The 21,355-nt window shown below is 46.1% G+C and overlaps 4 protein-coding genes across 6 annotated transcripts; 2 read left to right on the top strand and 2 right to left on the bottom strand.

Annotated features, from left to right (window-relative positions):
- Positions 1-237: 237 nt before the first annotated feature.
- g6pc1a.2 (glucose-6-phosphatase catalytic subunit 1a, tandem duplicate 2) lies at positions 238-2,917 on the bottom strand. Its single transcript, XM_078788184.1, has 5 exons — positions 2,436-2,917; positions 2,260-2,369; positions 2,069-2,186; positions 1,727-1,842; positions 238-1,664 (listed from the first exon to the last, which is right to left on the bottom strand). The coding sequence occupies exons 1-5, from the start codon at positions 2,666-2,668 to the stop codon at positions 1,162-1,164; spliced, it is 1,080 nt and encodes a 359-aa protein (XP_078644310.1). The 5' UTR covers positions 2,669-2,917; the 3' UTR covers positions 238-1,161.
- Positions 2,918-5,357: 2,440 nt separating this feature from the next.
- Positions 5,358-7,582, top strand: g6pc1a.1 (glucose-6-phosphatase catalytic subunit 1a, tandem duplicate 1). The gene is made up of 5 exons (XM_058078238.2): positions 5,358-5,759; positions 5,819-5,928; positions 6,015-6,120; positions 6,195-6,310; positions 6,374-7,582. Exons 1-5 carry the CDS (start codon positions 5,515-5,517, stop codon positions 6,880-6,882), a joined length of 1,086 nt encoding a protein of 361 aa, XP_057934221.2. The 5' UTR covers positions 5,358-5,514; the 3' UTR covers positions 6,883-7,582.
- A 2,090-nt stretch (positions 7,583-9,672) lies between these two features.
- Positions 9,673-21,304, top strand: nbr1a (NBR1 autophagy cargo receptor a). 3 transcript variants are annotated; one of them, XM_078788176.1, is made up of 22 exons: positions 9,673-9,813; positions 13,773-13,835; positions 13,902-13,920; positions 14,025-14,047; positions 14,246-14,428; positions 14,724-14,801; positions 14,876-15,132; positions 15,197-15,316; positions 15,447-15,743; positions 16,065-16,224; positions 16,473-16,709; positions 16,786-16,875; positions 16,944-17,019; positions 17,090-17,182; positions 17,257-17,442; positions 18,440-18,586; positions 18,656-18,750; positions 18,825-19,222; positions 19,293-19,369; positions 19,819-19,906; positions 20,063-20,162; positions 20,376-21,304. In XM_078788176.1, the coding sequence occupies exons 5-22, from the start codon at positions 14,276-14,278 to the stop codon at positions 20,565-20,567; spliced, it is 2,844 nt and encodes a 947-aa protein (XP_078644302.1). In that variant the 5' UTR covers positions 9,673-9,813; positions 13,773-13,835; positions 13,902-13,920; positions 14,025-14,047; positions 14,246-14,275; the 3' UTR covers positions 20,568-21,304. The 3 variants fall into 3 exon arrangements, with proteins under 3 accessions (XP_078644302.1, XP_057934158.2, XP_078644304.1); XM_058078175.2 differs by lacking the exon at positions 9,673-9,813 and adding an exon at positions 13,179-13,560; XM_078788178.1 differs by lacking the exons at positions 9,673-9,813; positions 15,447-15,743 and adding an exon at positions 13,181-13,560.
- Positions 10,960-13,318, bottom strand: psme3 (proteasome activator subunit 3). Its single transcript, XM_058078253.2, has 10 exons — positions 13,158-13,318; positions 12,710-12,742; positions 12,555-12,617; positions 12,385-12,489; positions 12,253-12,301; positions 12,069-12,187; positions 11,853-11,989; positions 11,480-11,534; positions 11,328-11,414; positions 10,960-11,259 (listed from the first exon to the last, which is right to left on the bottom strand). Exons 1-10 carry the CDS (start codon positions 13,197-13,199, stop codon positions 11,179-11,181), a joined length of 771 nt encoding a protein of 256 aa, XP_057934236.1. The 5' UTR covers positions 13,200-13,318; the 3' UTR covers positions 10,960-11,178.
- Positions 21,305-21,355: the final 51 nt, after the last annotated feature.

Raw genomic sequence — 21,355 nt, 5'->3', positions numbered from 1 at the left:
CTGCAAAGCACAAACAAGAAAATATTGATCGTCGGGCTTGCAACGTCAGTCTCGTACTCTCTGGCCTACATTCACCGTACTATAATTACAGCTCTTAGGAGTTTTATTTTGAAATATTTTTGACTAAAAAGAGAAAAATGAAGATGAGCAAATAAAGTCAGAAATGTCAGTTTTTCCCAAAGCTAATCTCACTGTTAGCGCTTTTTAGCGCACTACCAGACATTTTTGTTGATTCGGATCGATCTTTCGAGACACGCAGAGTGTTATTTCATGGATGTATAAACATGGAACCTACCAAAAAAAAAGTTATTTTCCCCATTTTCCATTCTTTAGTAATCATCAGTAGAACATACAGTAGGTATGTTTCAGGAAAAGATCAGTTTCCAACTAATAAAAAAAAGTGTAGAAAAGCAGGTTTTTGTGAAAGGATACCTTTCCAGCATAAGTCAGATATCTAAACAACGATACTAAAAAGGTTTGTTTTAATAAGCATAAGCGGCATAGGCATCCAACGCACGTCTGCCCCCTGGTGGACGTTTCTACGGCTCTTAAAGAGACAGGCATTGGTTTGCGATTGTTGAGGATTATAAAAAGGTGCAAATACATCTTTGGTATTGGAAGAGTTAACAGCCAACTGTGTCGTTTTCAGTTGAAAGGTATGAGAAGTGCTTCCTGCTTCCCAGCATGCCTTGCGGCACTTGTTTTGCGGTAAATCTGCTAAAGCTTTGTGTTCCAGAGGTAACGTAGTTGTTTATTATTCCCCAAAGTAGTAGCAGTAGTAGTTGTTGTTTACAAACTTGTTACATGTTGTGCTAACATTTTGTAGTTAGCATTCCGTCTAGTGGCGCCACTTTGCTTTTGGCTAATGCTTCCCCCGTTAAAAAGATTATTTTTGTGTCTGAAAAGAAGTCGTTGCAAGTTGTGTTTTTAAGATTTTATGAAAAACAGTCCAAAATATAACACAACAGTTCATAAAATAAGCCAAGTAAGAGCAGAGTTGGCAAAACGCTCAAGTGCTGCTGAGGTCTTGCAGGTGCCTGAAGGCATCATGGGACCGTTCAGTCCCGTTGTTCTCTTCGGCTTTCGCTGTCATGAACGCGTTTAGCACCAAGTCTTTACGCCACTTCCTGGTTTTCGAGTCTGTCCAGTGCTCCGTGTGGCTCACAGCGACTTTTTGCCGTGCAGGCCCAGCGCCCTGTTGACGAGGTAGGGGATGATGCTGACGGTCGCCACGGGGACGGTGGCGCTCTTGCAGAAGGAGAGCAGGTAAAAGAGGGCGGCGGTCTGAGTGGGCGGCTTGAAGGAGTCAAAGAGGTGCAGCAGAAGCAGCGAGCCCAACACGCAGCCCGCCTTCGCCACCGCGCCGCCGGTCCTCTTGGTCTCGGCGTAGAGCGGCGAGTGCAGGCCCAAGCCCAGGCCGAACAGCGTGCCCATGTTGCGCAGGAGGCTGGCGAACGGCGTGGTGTCCAAGTGGACCCACTCGGGCTTCTCGCACCACCTCTGGGCTTTCTCCAGCGTCCACAGGAGGTCCACGCCCAGAGCCTTGAGCAGCAGGTAGAAGCCCACGGCGAAGGAGGTGAGGAAGAGTGTGGTGTAGAAGTACTTCTTCATGCTGGCGTTGTAGATCCACTGAGTTCTGTTGAAGGCCTCGGCCACCATCATGCCTGGCAGCAGAAGAGGAGTCCATGACTTGATGTTCGGGGTATGCGACTTTACAGGAACTTACCTGTGATGACACCAGCGACGACCTGGTGGGGGAAGTGGGCGGCGATGAAGACCCTGGACAGACACACGCACACTTGGACTGCCCAGAACGCAGTCCAAAGAACCGGCTTCAGGTATCTGGAAATGCACAACAGCAAAGTCGTTTCAGTAACTGAAGAACTCATCCCGCCTCGTTCTTCTCCCGATCCTGGGAAAAAGTTGGCTGGAGATACCAGGACATGAAAACAAGTCCCGGACAGTCCACATGAGTCAATGATCAACCAAACCCAGACCAGGTAGGACGTCCAGCGTGATAAGCTCAAAGACCGTAAACAAAATGTTGACGACAAATTATTAGCTTCACCTGTTGTTGTTGGACTTCTTGCCGCCATGTTTCCTCCTTCCGGCCGTGATGGCGAGGATGGAGGTCACCAAGGTGTAGTAGACGCCCGCCGCTCCCATCGCGTGCCCAGAAGGGCTCCCTGGGTGGCAAAGATGGCGTCTTAAGTTTTGGGAAGGATTTGTTTACCGTGCCCCGGAGCTCCTGTTTCCTACCTGGCCCGGTCTCGCAGGTCATGGGGTACTGTTCGATGTGAGGGCGAGCGCCGTCGGCGTAGTAAGGCGTGTCGTGGACCCACCAGTATGGCCGCTCACCGAACAGAATCCTGAAGACACAAAAACCCGAACTCGGTGAGTCCAAATCTTTGGAACCGGACTCACAGTGGACTCACCATTTGAACACCAGGTTGAGCCAGTCTCCGATGACCGCCACCCAGATGAGTTTGATTCCCACCGAGGGCCGCAGCGGGAACCAGAGCGGGAAGAAGATGAAGAAGGTGTTCCTGAGGTCCGCCGCCCAGGACACCCAGAGGAACAAGCCCTGGGCGTCCTGGTAGTTGGTCTGCAGGTAGCGGGTGCTGCTCACCCCAAAGCCTTGCATGGCGTCCATGATGGCGTTAAGCATCGTTAGGCGGCGGCGACGGCGGCGGCGACGGCGGCGTCAGCGAGGCTACAGTGTCGCCGGCGGTGACACGGCGTTTGTTTTTATAGCCCGGGAGCCCACCGCCCAGACGCATGCTCACGCTGATCTTTGGACCTTGCACATGTGTAATAAAACACTGCGGGCCGGGACAGTTGGGCAGCTCTGGCACACAAACACGGCGTGGAAAAAACACGTCCGTCACATCTGGTAGATTTACCGGAGAGCGGCACGGGAGCACCAAAACACTTTAGTGACAGAAATGAACAAATGACGGTTATTTAAGTGTCGTTTGATGATCTGGAGGAAACATCTCCGTGGTCCGGTTCATTACATAAAGTCATCAATGATTGAATGATTGATAATTGTCTGACGGATCGGGGGCGGGGAGTTCTCGCACGTGAGACCGTAGTGGTTTGGCGGGTTCTCAGGAGGAGGACAGCATCAGGAGTACTGATGGGTTTTCCATGAACGAAACGACTCTTGGAAGCGACTCTTTTGAAGTGGATGAGCTTTTTTTTCTGTTAGATTTGCAGTTGAATTGTGTCAGCTGCTGGGTTTCCAACCCGTGGTTGCTGGTTCAGAATCATTCCACTTATTCATACATCTTGTCTGCATTATTACTTGCCAACATTTTAAATACATATCAAATCTATCAAGACTTTTCTGAAAATATTCACATTTTCCATAATTCATGATTTTCTGTGACATTTTTCCCATTGGAAATGAATAGACCATTTCAATGTCGCCCCCTATTGGTGGAAATGCATGTCACATGTAACGTTGGCTTAGTGCAGGGGTGGGCAAACTTTTTGACTCGCGGGCCGCATTGATATGACAAAATTTACTGGGGGGAGGGGGGGGTAGACTATATATTTTACACGTAACAGTCCACCTGGTATTATTGTATCTGTAAAATTGTCATGCAATCTGCTATTATTTATTATTTTATATTTATATTTAAATATTTTAAAAATAATAAAATATTATAATAATTACAATAAAATTAAAATAATAATTATTATATTATTATTATGTAAAATATGCAAATATAACAATAATATATATAATTAATATAATAATTAGCATTGATATAATAATTATAATAATCACAATTGTTCTAATAATAATTATAATAATCTAATAATAATAATAATTATTATTATTATTATTATTATGTGCTTGTGTCCCTTTTTTCAGGAGCACTTTGTAAACAACAGACCATGCCAAAAAACGAAATTGATAAAACCATCAAAAGGTTGGCTCAGGCCATGATGCCAGGTTGTATGTTGAGTTTAAATGAAATACTTTGGAAAGATTGGGCGGGCCGTATTCAAACACTTGGCGGGCCGGATGTGGCCCCCGGGCCGTAGTTTGCCCACCCCTGGCTTAGTGTGTAGTAGGGTGGTCGTCAGATGATTGCTGGTTCAATCCTCAGTTTGTGGATATTTGTCAGCACATTTCTAGAATATTTCATCGTTCATTGTACAGTTCAGCTTTCATACGCACCTTCAACTGAAGATGTTTCATCTGGGACAGCCTGGGGTGTCCAAACGTCTTCCAGCCACATGGTGAAAAATGAAAGGTAAAAAAGAAGTATTATTATTAGTAGTAGTAGAAGTAGTATCAACTTCTTTCTCAAAATATTACTGAGAAATAAATATTAACTATATTAAAAACACATTTTTCAAAAGTTCCAAGTTTCTTTTCTTTTGTCGTTTGTTTTTCATAATTTCCATTCATCCATCTATCCGTCCATCCATCCTTGTGTCCTTCCATCCATCTATCATTCTTCCATCCATCTGTCCCTCCGTTTGTCCATCCTTCCATCCATGCATTCTTCTATCCTTCTGTCCATCCATCCATCCAGCGGTCCATCTTTCTGTCCTTCATCCATCCTACCATCCAGTCTTCTGTTCATCCATCCATCCATCTGTCCGTCCATCCATCTATCCGTCCCTCCATCCATCCATCCATCATCGTTCTGTCCTTCCATCCATCCATCCTACCATTCATCTATCCATTCTTCCATCAATCATCCATCTGTCCCTTTGTCTGTCCATCCTTCTATGCATCATCCTTACATCCATCCATCCATCTTCCATATTTTTTGTACTTTTTTTCCATTTCTGCAACCAAAAATGCCAACTATTGTTTTGATTGTTTCTCATAATCTTTTTTATTTTTAAAATTACTAAAAAAAATTATTTCTGCTCTAACTTCATGTTGCTAAAATGAAAAAAAAAATGTCCTCACAATTTTACATAGTTATTCTCATAAAATTATGACTTTTTCTTGTGAGATTCCACGTTTTTTCTGTCAATATTTTGCCTTAAATCTTGGTGAGTTATTGCTACTGATTTATCCATTTTTGATGGTGTTGGTTTTTTTGGTGAAATATTTTTAGCATGTGCCGCGGGCCACATTTTGGTCACCCCTGGTCTAGTGTTTGTAGTTAAGATCTTTTTGTATTCATCATCATTGGATGTCATCCTATTTTGACATTAGAGATGAATGTGAATCGGAGGAGCCGTTTGGGAAAAGATGACTTTTTTTTTTTTTTTGTGAGTCGAGCAGAAAGCGTCTACTCAGAAGCCTCCACTTAAGAAGTCACATGCTTTCCGACTCATCAATGGTCAGTTTGATTTCTCTGATGGATTTTAGCGCGGGGGGGGTATAAAGGTTAAGGAACCCGTCTGTACCGTCCCAAAGGCAAACAAGCCTGCTAGCCTTGAGTAAAGTCCAATGGGGCTCACACGCAGACATAACAGAGGGGACAGAGCTTGGAGGCGTTCTAACTGACCCCCCAAAAAAGACCCCAGATCCGGTGCATGCTCCTCAGGGAACAGTCCGCTATCATGGATCTCCTCCACAGCTGGGGGGTCCAGCTGGCGCAGCACTTGCAGACCAAATACAGCGGATACGAGGGCTTGTTCAGTCTGGCCTCCACAGTAGCCGACCTGCACACCACCTTCTTCTTCTTCTTCCCCGTCTGGTTCCACCTACGGAGGGACACGGGGCTCCGGCTGGTCTGGGTGGCTGTCGTCGGAGACTGGATCAACCTGGTCCTCAAATGGTAATCCCGGGAGAGAGAGAAGCGTTGGGGTTTTGACTTTGCTGGTCTTTCCGTGACAGGGTTCTTTTTGGGGAGAGACCATACTGGTGGGTTCATGAGACCCGCTTCTATAGGGCGGGGGCGGCCCCTTCGCTGCACCAGTTCCCCATCACATGTGAAACTGGACCAGGTACAGTTTGCTTCCAAAGTCCAAGTTATTGTTGTGAGCGGACGTGACGTTGGTGTCCGGTTGACCCGTGAAGTTCTGGTTGCCAGGGAGTCCCTCTGGTCATGCCATGGGCGCTGCGGGGGTCTGGTACGTGATGGTGACCGCACTGCTCGCCATTGCGACGGAGAAACGATGCCCGCCATCACTGTACAAGTGAGTGATGTCAAGATGGCCGCTGGCGTGCCTGTAAAGCTTGGGTGTCAGCCTGAGGTCTACCCACTGTGCAGGGTCCTGCAGGTGCTGCTGTGGGGGCTCATGGGCCTGCTGGTGCTGCTGGTGTGCATGTCCAGGGTCTACATGGCCGCCCACTTCCCACACCAGGTCATCGCCGGCATTGTGGCAGGTTAGTCCGGCCTGTTTGACCGTTTCTTAAAGGGCGCCCTTTTAACTGGGACCTCACTGCCAGGCGTGCTTGTGGCTGAAATCCTGTCCCGGGTGAAGTGGATCTACAGCGCTGGCTTGAGGACCTACACCTTCACCGCGGCCTTCTTGACCTCCTTTGCGGTGGGCTTCTACCTCCTGCTCAAGGCCATGGGTGTGGACCTCCTGTGGACCCTGGAGAAGGCCCAGCGATGGTGCACGAAGGCCGAGTGGGTCCACATGGACACCACGCCCTTTGCCAGCCTCCTGCGCAACACGGGCAGCCTGCTGGGTCTCGGCCTGGGCCTGGACCTGGACCCGCACTCGCTCCGGAAGACGAGCCGCGCTTTCAAGACGGGCTGCATCGTGGCCTCGTTAGCGCTGCTGCGTCTCTTGGATGCTTGGACATTTTCCTCAGGGAATCTCGTGGCTTTCTACTGCTTGTCGTTCGGCAAGAGCGCAGTTGCACTTTTAATCCCGACCGCCGTGGTTCCTCGGTCTCTTCGCTGCATGGGCATGGGAAACAGGAACCAGAAGAACCAGAAGAACTTGTGACTTTTGGGAAGGATCAAGGGGACGTTTCACGTTAGAAATGTTGTGCTTACATATGATCACAAGAAGAACCTTTAAGGCAGGGGTGTCCAAAGTGAGGCCCGGTGGCCATTTGTGGCCCGCAACATTTTTTTTAAGCCCTCTGCTTATTCCAAAAACATCATTGTGCAACACAATAAAATCTGAAGTAATTTTACAGGAATAATGTAAAAATATTAATAATATAATCTAACAAGAAAGCTAATATAAAGTTAATTCATTTAATTAATTAATCCTGTCATCTCTTTCTTTCATTAAATACAATAAAAATGGGCATAGTTCGTGATTAATTCATTAAAAAAACTGTGATTAATCTGATTTACAATGTTTAGTCTTTGGCAAAAGACAAACAACAACAGATAAAGTTGAAAGTTGTAATTTTTGGAAAATTAGGTTGCTTCATAGTTTATGTTACAATTTTGTCAAAAGTTTATGGGAATAAAGCCATAAAGTTTAAATAGTTGGAAACTTTAAAACAGAATTGGATATAAACAGCTTTAATTTTATAAGGATGAAGTAAAAATATCAACAGAAAAAAGTAGTATTTTAAGAAGAAAAAAATGTTTCAATTTGATGAGAATAAACTTGTAATATTAATATTTATAATGTCATTTTAGTAGTATAAAATCGAAATGTTCAAGTCATAGTATCAAGAGAAACAAACCTAACAAAGAATAAAAAATTTTGAACATTTTTAAATATTACAAGACTAAAGTCAAAATATTAGGAGAAAAAAGAATAAACTCATAAAATAAAAATAATGTAAATAAATAATGTTATTTTAGTGGCAGAGTTGAAAAACATACTTTTTCAGTTTTTCAATTTTTTCAGTATGTGGCCCTCCTTGGAAAAGCTTTGGACACCTCTGCTTCATGGCGACGCTCGCATGCTGTTGAGCCATTGTTTGGATTTGACTAGCTTGTGTTTCCCACAATATGTGGCGCTACCTATGCTGATAAACACATTATAACGGGACTGTCTGCGAATGCATAGCAACACCTTACATTAGTCCGTAGTCATTCATTCATTCATTTTCTACCTCATACCTTATCCTCACAAGGGTCACGTAGGGTGCTGGAGCCTATCCCGGCTGTCTTGGGGCGAGAGGCGGGGTACACCCTGGACTGGTGGCCAGCCAATCCCAGGGCACATATAGACAAACAACCATTCCCACTCACATTCATACCTATGGCCAATTAACCTAGCATGTTTTTGGAACGTATATATACATATACATATTTTGCTTTTTTATATTTCTTAGCTCGCCTTTTCTCAATAAAAATAGAATTGCAGGCCTGTGGGAAACACTGTTGCTGCACTCCTGGCAAAAGTTTGGAGACACTTTCCCATAGAATAACATGAGAAAGCGCTTCCTATCATTCCTTAGTTATATTTCCTAGCCTACATTGCAGTATTCACCGTTTTACTGTCACTAGTCTATTTTGGCACGGCAGCCATCACTGGAAAATCCAGTTTCAATTAAAACACATCATAATCATTAGCTCGTGGAGGCGCGCTTACGGTAACGCCCTATGTTTTTTTTTTCTCTTTCCATCCAGCACTTTATACTGATTAATTCTCTGGCAGGGAAGAGAGTCAAACATTAACCCGAGCATGCTCTGTTCACTCGGCCGGCCCACATACTGTGGTGACACGGCCAACAGACGCCGAGGGTCGAGGCTCAGAATACGTTAGGAACAACACGTGATCAATGAAAGGCCAGTTGAGCTTATATTCTACAGTGTGTACAGTATTTATCATGCGGTATGTACGCTATATATGCCACAGTTGATAGTAATCGTCATAACTACAGTAGAATCTATCAAATGTGAGCAATTTGACTGCGTACTATGACTTGTTGTTGTTATTTTACTCATTATGGACGAGGGGGGGCCAAGGTCCGAGGATAGCATACCGCGGCCACACGCGTATGACATAATAACCTTGTGACATTTCCCCACTAGCGAATCTCCAGCCTCCGTCTTATCTGCGAAGGCCCTCGTAATTCTTCTCACGGTTCTAGCTCCTATCAGCGCATATCATATCATGTATACATATAATGACGGCGTGACGCTGACAGAGACCGAGTGCCGACTGCAGCGACTGTGTCAGCAAGGTTGCGCAACGGTTTTATCTGCGTTCGCACTGACTTGTTTTCAACGCGGGGCCGTTATCTCGACGAAAACAACACACATGAATCAAATAGCAGTTGAACCAAGTTACCCAACTGATACTAGCTAAATGCTTCCGGAAAACAAAAAGTAGTGAACTTTTTCTTGGTTTAGGTTCTGTTGACTCCTGTTTCCAAGATACGCTATTGGCTCAAAATAGGACATGTATGCAAAATTAGGCAAAAAGGGTCGTTTATCAGAACTTACTTCAGAACGTAGTTCATTCATCAATCCGCTTTGGACGCCGCTAATGATCACAAGGGTCAAAGGGTGTGCTGGAGCAATGCGGCTCTTTTGAAGACATAAAAGCATATCAGAGTTTAGTTCATGACAATATTTTCACTGGCATGCATGAATAAATATTTTCTTTTTATTTGCAGAAAGTTCTCTCTTGGAAGAGGAATTTCATGAACGCTAGCAGAAACTGACTTTTGCATAAAATTTTCTTGGAAACTACAAGGAAGATCATTGTAAGCAGCTGGTGGCAAACCTCCTGAAGTCCTACAAAGCAATATGTCACTGATGATAGACTTTTTTTGCATTCCCAGCTACTAGATTTCTTTCTTTCCAGATTCCACCAGGACATTGCAGCTACGTAGAAAAGATGTCGGATAAAGTGGAATCCATCTATGCTTGCTGACTACTGCTGGAATTTACTCAGGGATGACCCTGCTGCTGAGTGGAAGAGACAACACAAAAAGCCTCCTTCAGATACCCAGCAAAGGTAACTTTGTTGTTTTGTTGTTGTTTTCCATAAGATTCGATCACCTGATAAAGAAGTGCAACATAAGATAACACAGATGTTATGTTAATGTCATTTAGATAGAGCCAATCTGATACGGATGTGGACTGATATCACATTTTTAATGCTGATGTCAGGCCGATAATTACGGGACGTCCCTACTTAACTATTAGCTTGATCACATCACAACACATCAGCCTCTCTGTTATGACAGCAAAACGCTTCCCCACACAGTCACCTGATGCTCTTTTATAACTTCTAGAACAGCAGTGCAATTCCAACGCCATATTAGTAACTTGAAAAAGACGGCACCTGCGGCACATGCGCAGTTGGTATCTCATCATTTCGACTTTTTTATCTCAAAATTTTGACTTTTTATCGCGTAATTTCGACTTTATATCTCGTATTTCGACTTTCTATCTCGTAATTTCGATTTATCATTGGGATATTTTTTCCCGTGGCGGAAACGGGCTTTCATAGATACAGTGTATAATGATGCTAAAAATAATAGCTCATACGAGTTTAAGAGGTGATACTTACCAAAAAAATGTGCATTGTGAGAGCTGTTTTTGTTATCAGATACCTTTAGTCGTCTCAGCCATTAAAATCAACAATAAACGTAAGAAACAAGCGTCTTTGTCACGGGCTAACGATGGCAAGAGAGAAGGCGAGTCTGATAGCAGCTAGCACTAATTGGTGCACGACCAAAATCAGCCTTGCACAGTTGGTCACAGCTGATTGGTTGACAAGTGAGTCGTGAAAGAGTCGTTCAAAACGTGAAGGATTTTTTTAACCGAATCTGGACCCACCGGTATTTATTCACCCCTGCTGCCACTAGTAAATTAACAACCGTCCAAACTAACATAGCGGTCGTTTGAGACGAGTGAGGGAATTGAAACACCAAAAGCTCACATTTCTTATAAAAATGTTTATTCAATAGAATCAATATTTCATGATACTGAGGTGATCTTTGACCTACAAGCGGACTGAACAATGTAAAACATGAAGCCTGGACAATCCTTCAGATCCAGAAGACAATAAAAGCATCCAGGGGGTGGGGGGGCAGCAGCAGAGGCGGCATGGGACCCTTGTGGTGAGAGCTTAAAATGAAACCATTCCACCAGCATGTGCGTACTTAACCTTCTTTAATTAAAAGGAAAAAAAGACACCGTCGCTGAGAATGCGTCTTACACAAGTTCTTTCGTCTCTGAAAGGTTTAAAACAAGAAAAAAAAGCATTGTACATTTAAAAAAAACAGGAGTTGTGTCCGTGTTTGGGGTTTGTTTTGATTGTACTGAAATGACGGAGCCTCTAAGATGGCGGCGGGGAGTTTGGCAGCAGCGGCGATCAGTACAAGGCGTCGGCGTTACAGCTGCGAGGCCTCTTGATCTTCTCAATGTTCTTCAGGATCATGTCGTGTAGCGTCACCTGTGGAGACGAGCGAGTCGGCCGGGTTACGAGGGAATAAAAGTGCGGCGAGCGCGATGAAAACCTACGTATTGATTTCTGAGCTCCGATACGATGATCTTCAGACTGATGTATTCCTTCTCGTCAATTTCCGATACCGTGCGCCGGTAGTCCTCCTGAACGAGGACGAACACAAACATTAGCAAACGCGTCACGTGTATAAATTGACATGTTTACTCACCACATGGGGGTATTTTGCTATTTTGGAAACCAGCTTTGCTCGAGTGATGTAATATCTGCAAACACAGAGACAAACAATTACTCAAAAAGTTTGCCTCATTCCAAAACATCAGTGCTTGCACTTCCATGGCAAAATGAGACCTTCCGATTGACTGAAGTGGCCATCCCTGAGTGAATTTCCATGTAGTAGGAGTCCTTATTTATAAATGGAACGTTTCCAAATTTGAGCATAGAAAACCTGCTTATGACTGTCTAAATACATTATTAGAGCCTTCTAGACATGAAGTAACACCCCTATAGTGTCCTTTACACTCCAATGTGTCCCGTACCGTGACACCGCTAGCGCCCGTATCCCATCTCATCCTCCTACAAACCTGGATATCTGGTCCAGGAAAGCTGCCGCCTCCCCTTCCACCGTTCGGAGCTCAGCAACGGTCTCCTCCTGGATGGACACCCCAAAGTTGTTGCCGTCCTCTATCCTGGGAATGAGCAGCTGCACCCACATTTTTACCTGCACCGGGTGGGAAAAAAGGAGAGCTCAGAAAGACAGACTGATGATTTATATCCATCACGACGGTCACAACACTCACTGTGTTACATTTCTCTATGAGCGTTCGGATCTCCGGTTTGACCTTTTCTATAAGAAGAACAAGGTTGCCATTGCTCTTCATCATCCCACCGGGCATGACAAACACCTTGGTGCCAGTCACTAAGTAGAAAGAAAGCAATACACGTTTCCATCTCATCTCATGTTTATCTGAGGTTAAAACTCACCCTTATCCCCGGCATCCTCGTCCTCCAGCTTTCTCTTTTTGGCGTTTTGCTGAGAGGCACACAGACAAGACAAATCATAACAAACTTGATGTGATGATGGTGTCATAATAAAATGGCACAGAGGAGCCTCACTCCGTCAATTCCATCGTGGAGGTTTGACAGCAGGATGGGGTCAGGCACAGTCAGGTTTATCTCAGAATGGATCTCCTTCAGCTCTGTTACATTTATGATTGGGTCCTGCGAGACAACGTAACGTATGTGACAAAGCGCAGTAAATAAAGCGGCAATCAAGTATCACTAACCTTAAGGAAGTGATCGAGTTCCAGTAACTTCTTTGGGAAAAAATTTGCAACTAGGTCTTCAGCCTGAAATAGATGGAAGAGGATGGCATGACAGTAAAAGAAACCAAAAGTGTGATCTTACCGGTAGTAAAGACCCACACAGTGCAAATACTTACCTCTGCAGTGATACGCTCTCTAAATGCATCAACCTTCACACACACAGAGAACAAAAGATGAATAGTAGTAAGGACTGTAAATTATAACTGTATTGCGTGCAAATGTAATTAATGCATAATATATAAACCAGTCTACTACATTTAAGCTAACACGGAGCTAAGAGCTAAGTGGCCTGACTCGGTGTCATCTACAGGTATATTTTGTTTCAACACCGGGTATGAATGTCATTAATAAAGCAGTTGATCGCTATTTTTGTGATATTACACCCACAAAAAGCTTTGACAGTTTCGTGCTAGCTGGCGGGAAAAAGCAAGGAAAGGGAGCACTTAGCCGCCGCTAGCATGGCCCGATCGCTCAATCATGCTACAAAAATGAAGCTAAAATGCTAGCAAACGAATGACAACATGAGTTGAGCTTCAACGTCAACGTCCGAAAGCCGGGTCCTACCTTAGTTTTAATTTCATTATCCACTTTGAGCAGTGAAGACATCTTATGCTGTCAGATAGGCGAGTAGCGAATGTGCTAACAGCATTAAATTCACTTGAAAACGTGTGGCTTATTGCTTGCCAGCCACACTTGAGAGCTTGCTGATGACGACATCAGCGAGCGACCAAACAGCTTGATTGTACCGCGCCTGCGCGAAAACGTCACCGTATTTTGGTCTACGCAGCTGACGATGTAAACAAGAGAAGACAGTCTAGCAGGCCGGTGACACCGACACTTTAAAGCCGTCTGCGCATCGACCAACATGGGCCTCCCTGTCATCATTAAAGTGAATTTTCGTGGGAATGTGAAGAGATTCCTGGCGGGTGAGCTGGACAAGCTGGAGTGGAGCTCCGTGGAAGCCTGGGTAAGCGGCTAGCCCAGCTTGTTGGCGCAGTTCGGGGAGAAGTAGGCCTGGTGATGGCCTACACCAGGAACACAGTATTTGTTATATTTAGACATTTCTAACAACTACTACCGGGATGCCGAGTGGTTACATTTACTCCATAAGTTAACGCAGCGTATTTGAATTTTTTTGTCGAGTTGTGATTAAATGTTTTTTTTTGCCTTTAAATTCAGATTAAAGCCTCGTTTGGAATAAACCACTTTCAAGTGAAGTACTTTGATGAAGACAGTGAAGAGGTAACAAAGCCTTTACAATTACAATATAAATTTCCCATTATTTTAATCTCTCGCTCTTTATTTCAGATTTGTATCAACAGTCAAGGTGAGCTATCCTTGTTGTTTATGTTCAATGACGTATAAACACAAAGGATGTAAATTGTCTTGATGCACATGTGCTCACCATAAGAACGTTTGTTTTGATTTCAGATGAATATGAAGAAGCCATCAAGGTATGGGTTGTTGTCTTAAATGTTATTGTTTTATTAGGCTATTTCTGCTAGAAAAACTAAAGGCGAGCTCATAGACAGAAAAGCAATGATGCATTAATATGGCGATGATGTCACGGCTAACTCGTTCTTTTACCAGTGCTTATTCCTTCCCTGCATTGTGTTTGCGTCACGGTGACGGGTGCTTTGTGCTCTGAGCAGAGCGCAGAGAAGCAAGGCAGCCTCCTCAAGATGAACGTGTACAAGATGAAAGGTCAAGCCTGTGGGGGTCCGCTCAAGACGGAGGTCAAAGAGCTGAAGGGGGACCTGCGACCCGCACCGCCATATCCGTCCCGGGTCAAGACGGTGGACAAGGGCACGCAGGTCACTCCAGAGCGAGAAGCTGTAAGAACCATCGCCTTTTTTTTCTGTCGTGTGTTTGCACGTACAGTATGAGTCATGTATCGCTCTGTCATAAGTAGTTTTTCCAGAATGTATTTTTAGACAAACGTCCACCATTGTTGTACAGAGCCCAACCCGCCCACACCCTCCTGTCATATTTGAATAGATTTCATTCAGTGAATATGAAAAACAATATTTTTTAAATGTTAATTTTACTATACAAATTTATATATGAATATTGCAGATTTTGTGGTTTTTGTTTTGAAAAAAACACAAAAAAATTGTTGTTTGTCCTCAGGTGACTGTGAAGGACAGCAAGGGGACCAAAGCGGACGATGAGCCTCCTCCCATGTGGTTTAGATCCTACATGGAGAAGGTAAGAGTCCACACTAGCCAAATTTTCCCTGCTCGTGCTGCAATTAGTAACATGCTCTTTTTTTCCCCGTGCAGTTCAAAGATGAGGTGGTGAAGGAAGTGGTGGAAAGGATGTGCAGCGACTTCTCCGGCCAGTGTTGCACACACAAGTCTCCCGCCGCACCCCCTGAGCCCAGCGGTGCCAGCTGCGCTCCCATGGGGCCCAGACCCGGGCCCCCCGCCACCACGGTGGCACCCAAACCAGGCCCTTCCACCTCCAGTGGATCTCTGGGTTACACCCCAAACTGCAGCAGCTGCAACAAGCTGACCTCTGAAGGAGCCTACAAGTGCAGGTAGGGAGGAGGTCGCTCTTGGTCCTCTGCAGCTTGCTTGACTGTGTGGACTCTTTTTTTTTAGCGTTTGCCCGTCCTGCATCCTTTGCGAGATGTGCCGGCACAGCCACGACCCCAGCCACAACCTAGTGAGAACCAAGACACCCCTCTCCATCCCGGAACACGGAATGTCGGGAGAACTGAGGTAAAGAATGATGATTGTTTGAAAGCTTTCAAGGGACAAAGACGTCTAAAAGTAGGAGATTAGTAGGAGATAGATCTTTGTCAGTCTTGATAGTCAACAAAAAGGTCTTCCTGATAACATCCCAAACCAGGTTCCTACGGCGAGGAGACAGGACGGTGCGCAAGGCCGAGCGCCAGCGCCTCAAAGCAGAAAGGCGGCAGCTGAGAGCCGAAGTGAAGGAAATCAAGAAGAAACTGAGACTGGAGAAGAGGGGCCTGCAGTGGAGCGGGCCCTCTACCTCAGGCCGAGCCGCCCTGTCTTACACGGCCTCCGCATCCACCCAGGCCCCCGCCCTGCCCCTTCAGCCCGCCGCTTCAGACACAGCCTCAGGTCCCGCCCCCGCCCCCGGCCTGGCCCCGGCCCCAGACCCCCAGGCCTCCAGTCCAGAGTAAGCGCCGCCTGGGGCGTCCGACAGTGCTGGGTACCTCCCATCCAGCATGGATGCAAAAAGTCTTTTTTTTTTCCCCCCACAAAAGAAATCTTTAATCTAGTCTGTGTGAGTGTGTCGCTGGCTGCGCTGCGCTGGTGGGAAAGTGTCGGAACTACCTCAGTGTGAAAACTGCTGCTGCTGCTTCATAGATTTTCTAAGAAAAAAATTGCTTTTGAGCTGCAAACAAATCTGGGCTCCTGCTTTTTTTTTTTTTTTTTTTTTAAATTGGTAGACCAGAAAAGAGCTGTTTTCAACAATGCTCTGTACACTTGAAACTAGGGGTCCCGGGGCCGCGCACTCGTCCTTGCTGCCCACTATGGCCGCCTTGTTTCTGGATGAAAATCTGCCTGACGGCACCCGTCTGGAGCCCGGAACCAAGTTCATCAAATACTGGAAGATGAGGAACTCGGGGACTATCAGCTGGACCCCGGAGACCAAGGTACCGCCACCCCCCCTAACCTGCCGCGAGGACAGCCTCCACTCTTTGCAGTCTTTGCCCCTCCCTCCCCCCTTCTGAGCCTCTTCTCCGCTAACACCAGCTAAGATTCCAGTCCTCTCGTTCTCATCATTTCACCTGTGATTCTGACGATTCTGACGCTCATGGTTTGAGCGTCTTGGTGATGCGTCGTGCTCCTCGCGTGTCTATTCCTATTTTTTGTGTGTCCTGTGTATGTGTTGCGTGCGTAGCTGATGTTAGTGTGGGGGAACCTCGGCCTGGCGTCGCAGGAGAAAAAGCCGGTGCCGGTGCCTCTGCTGCCGCCTGGGAAAGTGGGTGTGGTCAGTGTGACCTTTGTGGCGCCTATGACGGAGGGCACGTACAGCTCCCACTGGCGCCTGGCACACTGCGGACAGCAGTTCGGCCCGCGCGTGTGGTGCAGCATCGTGGTGGACCCCGGCAGCGGCCTCGACGCTCAGACACAGCTGGCGAGTCACCCGTACATTTTTATTAGATTCTGCTCCGCTCATGTTAAGATGCTAATGCTGCTGACAATGTCGTCAGAGGGAGCAGCTGTGGGCAGGAGCGAAGGACGAGGAGGTCCCGTCCAAGGAAGGCCCCTTCCCGCCTTATGTGGACCTGCTGACTGCACAGGTTCACGCTCAGCCCGCATAGCGAGGATTTTTAATTGTCGCCACATTCACGCCATTTTCTTTCTACAGGATATTCTGTCCTTCGAGTTAATGGACATAAATATTGTGCAGGAGCTGGAGAAAGTTCCTACCAACACCCCCGTAGGTAAGAGGAGCATAAGTACTAGCTTCCTGATATGATTGGATGACACTTAATGGCTTTATTTGCCCTCAAGATTTGACACCCTGCATCTCCCCGCTGCCCCCTGATGAACCAGCGAACGCCACCAAAGACAACACACAGTTCATAAGTGTCCAGAAGTTTTTTGGTAAGGTGCTGACAGTGTGGGAAAGTGCGTTAAACATGCTAATAAGCAATGTTTGTTGTTGTTGTTGTTGTCAGGAGGGAAACCCAAGCACCCGAGGGAGCACCCGTGGGAGCCCGCCACCCCGGAGGAGGAGCGCGAGGAGGAGATCAGCGGTGCTCAGTTCCTGTGCGAGACGGTCATCCGCTCCCTCACCTTGGAGGAGGCGCCCGATCACAGGCCCCCGCGCAGGAGCCAGCAGCACTGCAGCCGCCAGTCGCAGGGTGAGGAACCCTGTTTGAGTTAAATGTTTGAGTCCTCCAGATGGAATCATCCAATCATTCATATTTTTTTATTTAAGTAAAAAAACAACACATTGAGTGGTTAGCGACACAGCTAGGAGACCCGAGTTCGATTCCACTCTCGGCCATCTCAATGCAGAGTTTGCATGTTCTCCGAGTACTCCGGTTTCCTCCCACATTCCAAAAACATGCTAGGTTAATTAGCCACTCCAAATTGTCCATAGGTATGAATGTGAGTGTGAATGGTTGTTTGTCTATATGTGCCCTGTGATTGGCTGGCCACCAGTCCAGGGTGTACCCCGCCTCTCGCCCGAAGACAGCTGGGATAGGCTCCAGCACCCCCGCAACCCTCGTGAGGATAAGCGGTAGAAAATGAATGAATGAATGATATCATGTGATACCTTGAGATATGAAATTGATTTGTCCCAGAGGGGCTTTCGTAGCTAGGATTTTTTTTATGAGACAATTTTTAATGAGATAAGATTTACCGTATGAATGGTGAAATTATTTACTGTATACTTAATTGAATACTTCCTTTCCACTCGAAAGACATGTGTTCTTTTTGACAACATAATCATTTACATGTAAACAAATAATGAAAAATTAATATGAATGAAAATAACACTTGATGGCAAAGGCGGAGAACAGAGTTTTGACAGACAGCAGAAATCATAGAAAACTTTTTTTTCATACGCAACTTTTCTACTTTTTAAAAATTTCCATCACTTTTTCAGCACCTTTGGTTATTTTCCCTCAAAATTCACAGCAAGACAATGACTGGAAGCTTTCGCTACGCTATTCCAGTGGCAACCAAATACATTAATTGCAATAAATTACAATAAATGCAGTAAAATATAAAAATGTAAAACATGTTTTTTTTTTTTAATTTTTAAATATTTTTTTTTAATGATTATGAATTTTTTTTTAAGATTTTTGTTGGCGTCACCCATTCTCACTGACTTGGTTTCCTGACTTGTAGTTGTTTCTCGGGGCCCCCCCGCCTTTGAGAGGGCGGCGGCGTGTGAGAAGAGCGAGCGAGAAGGAAATGACATGTGCGGCCTCACGTGTGTCAGTGTAGCTCCTCCCTCCAGCTTGCGCCCCACCCAGGAAGAAGACATGAGGACAGGTTAGGAATTGATCTTACCTCGTCGAATTAGTTCGGTGTTGATCGGGTATTTGTCTTCCTCACAAAAAGCCCCGCCCGCTAGCTCGTGTCACATGGATGACGATGAGGATGAGGAAGAAACAATGAAGGACGGTAAAGACGAGAAGGCGGAAGACTGGGATGAGGTGAGCACCAAGTTTGAAAGGTCTCATCTAAACAACAACCGTGACCATGTACTCCTCCTCCTGCTGCGTGTCAGGTCAGCAGCCAGACCTCCTCCTCATCCTCCTGCGATGACTTCATCATCGTCCTCCCCGACTGCTTTGACATGAGCCGCCCACTGGGGGAGTCCATGTACAGCTCCGCCATGTCGCAGCCCGACGCCGTCGTCACGGCGACCCTGGCCAGCCCGGAGCTGCTGCAGGAGGACGACTACGCCTCTGATGTGGGCGGGGCATCGCCACCCGGAGAGGAGGCGGAGGAGGAGCAGACAGAGGGTGTTGCCGATGTCGAGCCGGCTGGCGGCGGCACTCCGGCCACGCCCCCCCTCACCATCCACAGCAGCGTCAACCAAATGTTGTGCGCCTCTCAGACTCTGGACGCCGCCACACTCACCCCGGAAGTGGTGCCCCCGCCACCCGCCCTCTACTCACCCAGGTAGGACAGTCGCCTTTCTTAGTCCACTTCCTGGTAAACGTTACTCAAAGAGCGAGCTGACGTGTCTCAGGTCCGAGGCGCTGTACTTGGCGGAAGACGCCTGTCATGAAGCGGACGAGTCGCACACGCCCAGGGTCCATGCCAACGGTTCGTTTTTCACTTTGCCTCCATTTTCTCCTTTCTTGGCGATATCTGATGTTGTGCGTCACTTTATTACCGATAGAAAGACTCCTTACTCTCCCCGACACATAACCAGCACTTTGTCGCGTTTCGTGACACCTGTTTACCTGTTTAACATCATTGGAGCCTGCCAGACATGAACTAACACCCCTATAATCACCTTTACAGTTCTCTTTTACCCAATATTGCAGACATAATAAGACAAAAATAATATAGACTCACATGTTAGCATTGGGAGAGTTCCTTCTTCCTTTTTGACTTCCAGCTTTACTTCCTATTGTCTCATCAATGTCATATTACTGCAACTAACTGATTAGTGTAGAATAAGGCGCTCTGCCTTTAACGTAACGTCAGCGTGTTGTTGTTTTACGTTTTTATTTTTATTTTTTTATAACCTCCCGCCATCTCTTTTGCAGTTTCATCCGGTCTGTCCAGATCTGCAGGCTCAGCATCGAGTGCCTTTGAGACATACAACCCCAGACCCAGCAACGCACTGCAGCCCAGGTGGCATTCATGCATGAAAAGACGCTGGAAGTGCTATGATTTTCCATGCTAGCAAGATGATTGGTGCAGTTAGCAGCATGTCAACATTGGAATCATTACAAGATGATGGGATTGTATCCTCTGCTAAGCACATGACCAACCTTGTGTTCATTCCAGGGGCCAGGGGGGCATCACCGAGGGACTAGTAAAGGGGGCTCTTTCAGTGGCGGCGTCCGCTTACAAGGCTCTGTTCACCGCACCCAACTGTCCCGTACAGGTAGGTGGATTATGCAATATTTAAAATGTACTATTAGTGTTCTATAATCTACAATGCTGCTTTGCTACATTACTAAAAATAATATTCCTTAGATTATAGTAATATTGAATATAGTCATGTTAGATTACGATATTACATAATAATATAAAAATGTGCAAATAAGTGGTCCGGGTGTGAGTACGTACAAGCCAATGACTATCTATCTCCAAACAGCGAGGCATCGACCCGGCCACCCGCCAGGACCCGTCCCTCATGGCCATGCTGCTGGAGATGGGCTTCAGGGACCAGCGCCTCAACCAGCGGCTGCTGAGGAAGCACGGCTACAACCTGCTGCACACCGTCAACGAGCTGGTGCAGATGGCCGAGGATGCGCCGCCCAACCGGGCCGTGGAGGCTCGCCACTGAAGTGTGGGGGGGGGGGACTTTTCTCCCGAAATATTTAATACCGCCGCTCACCGCTGTGTAGCTTTATTTAGAAGTAAGTCTTCATTCGGACCAAGCGGGGCTCGTTCTTAGGCTTCTCGATGATTATGATTGGCTGTGGGCTTTGTTTTTCAGTGGGGCGTGGCTAGCTGGCAACATCTAAAGTGCTGAATGTTGTAGAAAAGGCGTACAAATTCTGTTTGTGTGCAACCTTCATTTCCAGTAGTCCACTCTTGCCTAATCAATGCAATCTTTTTTTATCCGAGTACTGTTCTCTCTCTTATTAGATGTTGACGTGTGGAATGTATACAAAGAATCGATATATCACCGGCAGGCGTGCGCACTTTCACCAAAACCTAGCCATGGTTATTTAGCACGTGTAGAACCTGAGATGTCTCTAGAACAACACATTCCTCAATCTCCAGTAGTACCAAGAGTCTTTATTATTCCCACATTGCCTTTTCATCATGTGTCATTTGTTCCAGATGCTTGTCTGCTGTGTCTTAGACCAGGTTGAACACTTTAATGGGTGCAAGCAAGCTTGGGGTTCTGTTTGGTTTGAGCGCCATTTCCCTTCCCCCTGTTGAGTGTTGTCCGTTGTGCTCAATCTCAAGATGGACGCTTTGGAAATTATCTGCTCGTCATTTCTTCTGCAAACACGTTCACCACGTAGATCTGAAAATAAACTATTTGCACATTGCTTGGCTCTTGCCTTAGAACAGTCGTTCGTCCTGTTTGTCATTCCGCCGGGCGTGCAGTACATCTGATTC

This window comes from Doryrhamphus excisus, linkage group LG2 (genome assembly GCF_037039965.1).
Source record: "Doryrhamphus excisus strain RoL-2023G ecotype Guam linkage group LG2, RoL_Dexc_Guam_v1.1, whole genome shotgun sequence".
NCBI lineage: Eukaryota > Metazoa > Chordata > Actinopteri > Syngnathiformes > Syngnathidae > Doryrhamphus > Doryrhamphus excisus.
This window is presented reverse-complemented; position numbering and strand designations above follow the sequence as displayed.